Source organism: Wasmannia auropunctata, unplaced genomic scaffold, assembly GCF_000956235.1.
Source record: "Wasmannia auropunctata unplaced genomic scaffold, wasmannia.A_1.0 LD323308.1, whole genome shotgun sequence".
NCBI classification, from domain to species: Eukaryota; Metazoa; Arthropoda; class Insecta; order Hymenoptera; family Formicidae; genus Wasmannia; species Wasmannia auropunctata.
The window spans coordinates 1-2,397 of NW_012039582.1; the positions used below are offsets into that span (position 1 = coordinate 1).

Consider the following 2,397-nt stretch of genomic DNA (forward strand, 5'->3'; position numbering starts at 1 on the left):
TGCCATTTCTATGTCAGCTGCCGAGAACTTTTCACCTATTGCCCTTGTATAAAAAAAAACTGATTTTAAACGTTTCCCTCATGGACAAATTTTGGCACTAAAGTGTTACCCTTCTTGCTTCTTCGTTCCTATCGTTAGATATCAGAGAAGGAAAAAATGTGACAATGGATTATACGGAAAATTCACAATTGTTTATTCGTTAAAATATTATTTATAAAATAGGATTATTATATATCGTATTTCCTTGATAAAATCTCAATAATCCTCTTCAGATTGAGACAATTAACGTGTTATCATTTTTTCCATTTTTCACCGTTGTCGTAACCCAGCTTGAACAAATCCTTCAAGATGATGTTGAACGTTACGGTAACAACTCCTTCAACCCTCATGCGTGTGACTGCAATGTTGCAAAATATACATATATAACTTGAAGAAAAAAGTAGCGAAAGAATGTCTCGTGTAAAAAAAATTTCGAAAATTAATAAACTTTGAAAGTTGCTATTAAGACTATTATAATATCACGCAATTTTTTTTGAAATACAGAAAATCTTGCAATGTGCCAAAAAGTTAACTTAATCGATCTTTACGTCACTAAAGTTACCCATTCCAAAACGTTGCTTTCGAGAAAAATTTTACTAAAAAGCTGTAGTTTATGTTACTGTTAGGCAAAGCGTTAATTTATACGACACAGTGGAAGTTGAGTTGTACAGTTTATATCAAATAGATACAAAGTTTTAATAACATATAAAAGACTCTGAGTTATCTCGAAAGTAACTGTAACGGTGACGATAGTAAAGCAAATCTAAAGAATCTAAGTGTGCACAAAAAATGGCACTAGTAAAATTTAACTCTCGATTACTATATTCTTTTTTAAGAAAAATAATTATCATATGACATTGAATAAGAAAAATAATTTTTCAACATCCTCTCTCTCTAAGGTTATATGATTATGCATTACTCAAACCCAATTAAACCGAGTTTAAAAGTGCTGACATATTTTATAATAGCTTCAAGTGGTTTCGTTAAAATGTCAGCGACCATCTCTGATGTTGGACAGTAGCTGAAATTCCCACGAGTGACTTAACACGAACGCGAGCATAACAATATGTATATAACACATGGACATAGGAATATAGGGACAGAGCATAAAGTCGTAACTTACGTAAGGGAAGTAAAACCGAAATGCGGGGGGTGATTGGGAGGAGACTGTGCCTAATTTACCCCCTCCACAGCAAAAGCATAGGAAATTCCAATGCTTTTAATATTATTTTTTACTAGGAACACTCGGTCTATTATACATATATGTGTTGTATCACACGGACACGAGAACTTATATCATTGCGCTTGTGCAAACTAACAGCCAATCAAATTTATAGGCACAGTTTATCTTGTCGCACCGTTCCGCAGTGGCTTCCCCCCCGCAACTTTATGCTCTTCCCTTAGATTCCTATGTCCATGATATAACATCGTTGATTATACTCCATTTCAGTTTCAGTCTCGTACATGTAATCAACTTAACGCTAATTAATAGACACACTAACAAGAAACACAAATGTCTTGATCCTTACGTTCTCTGCCGTTGCCGGATGCCAATATGGTGGGATCAATTAATTCTGGTTTCCTGCCGGTTAACCACTCCACGAAATGCTGTAGCATGGATGACGATTCTGGTACGTAGATCGGTACCCTTTAGAGATTTTCAGATTTTTAGAGTAAGACGTATTAAAAGCGATACGATTAAAGGATAGTTGCATCATTTCAAAGAGAATGGTATGTGCCAAATGGTATCGAGATATACGAAGTCTGTTCAAAAAGTATCGCGAATTTTGTATTTTTTTTTAAATTATTTATTTATTCATGAATATCTATTTTGTCCCCTTCAAAGTAATCCCCATCCGATATTATACACTTGTGCCAATGTTTTTTCCAATTCTCGAAGCACTTCAAAAAATCATTTTTGTGATCTTGTTCAGCTCCTCTTTCGATGCCGTCTTTATCTCCTCAATCGTAGCGTAGCGTCGTCCTTTCATGGTCCTCTTCAGTTTCGGGAACAAGAAAAAGTCACAGGGGGCCAGATCTGGGGAATACGGTGGCTGCGGCATCATTAGTGTGTTGTTTTTGGCCAAAAATTCGCGCACAAGCAACGATGTGTGATTGGTACGAATTTCGCGGCGACCCGTCTCATGCCCAAATCATTGGTAAAAATCGAATGGCACGAAGCCAATCGATATGTTTAGGTCCTCAGCAACTTCTCTAACGGTGATTCGACGATTGGCCAATACTATTTTTCTTCACTTCATCAATGTTTTTCGTCTGTTGTTTGACGTGCTCGGGCGTCCGGCACGCTCTTCGTCGTTCACATCTTCTCGACCCTCTGAGAACATTTTGAACCACCGA

The 2,397-nt window shown here is 36.7% G+C and overlaps 1 protein-coding gene across 1 annotated transcript; it reads right to left on the minus strand.

Moving 5' to 3' along the window:
• Nucleotides 1-169: 169 nt before the first annotated feature.
• On the minus strand, nucleotides 170-1,687 carry LOC105460379 (B9 domain-containing protein 1-like; the record flags this gene model as incomplete). Its single annotated transcript, XM_011706824.1, has 2 exons — nucleotides 170-397; nucleotides 1,569-1,687. Coding segments are annotated over 2 exons (223 nt in total), but the record flags the coding sequence as incomplete, so codon positions are not given.
• Between the last annotated feature and the right edge of the window lie 710 nt (nucleotides 1,688-2,397).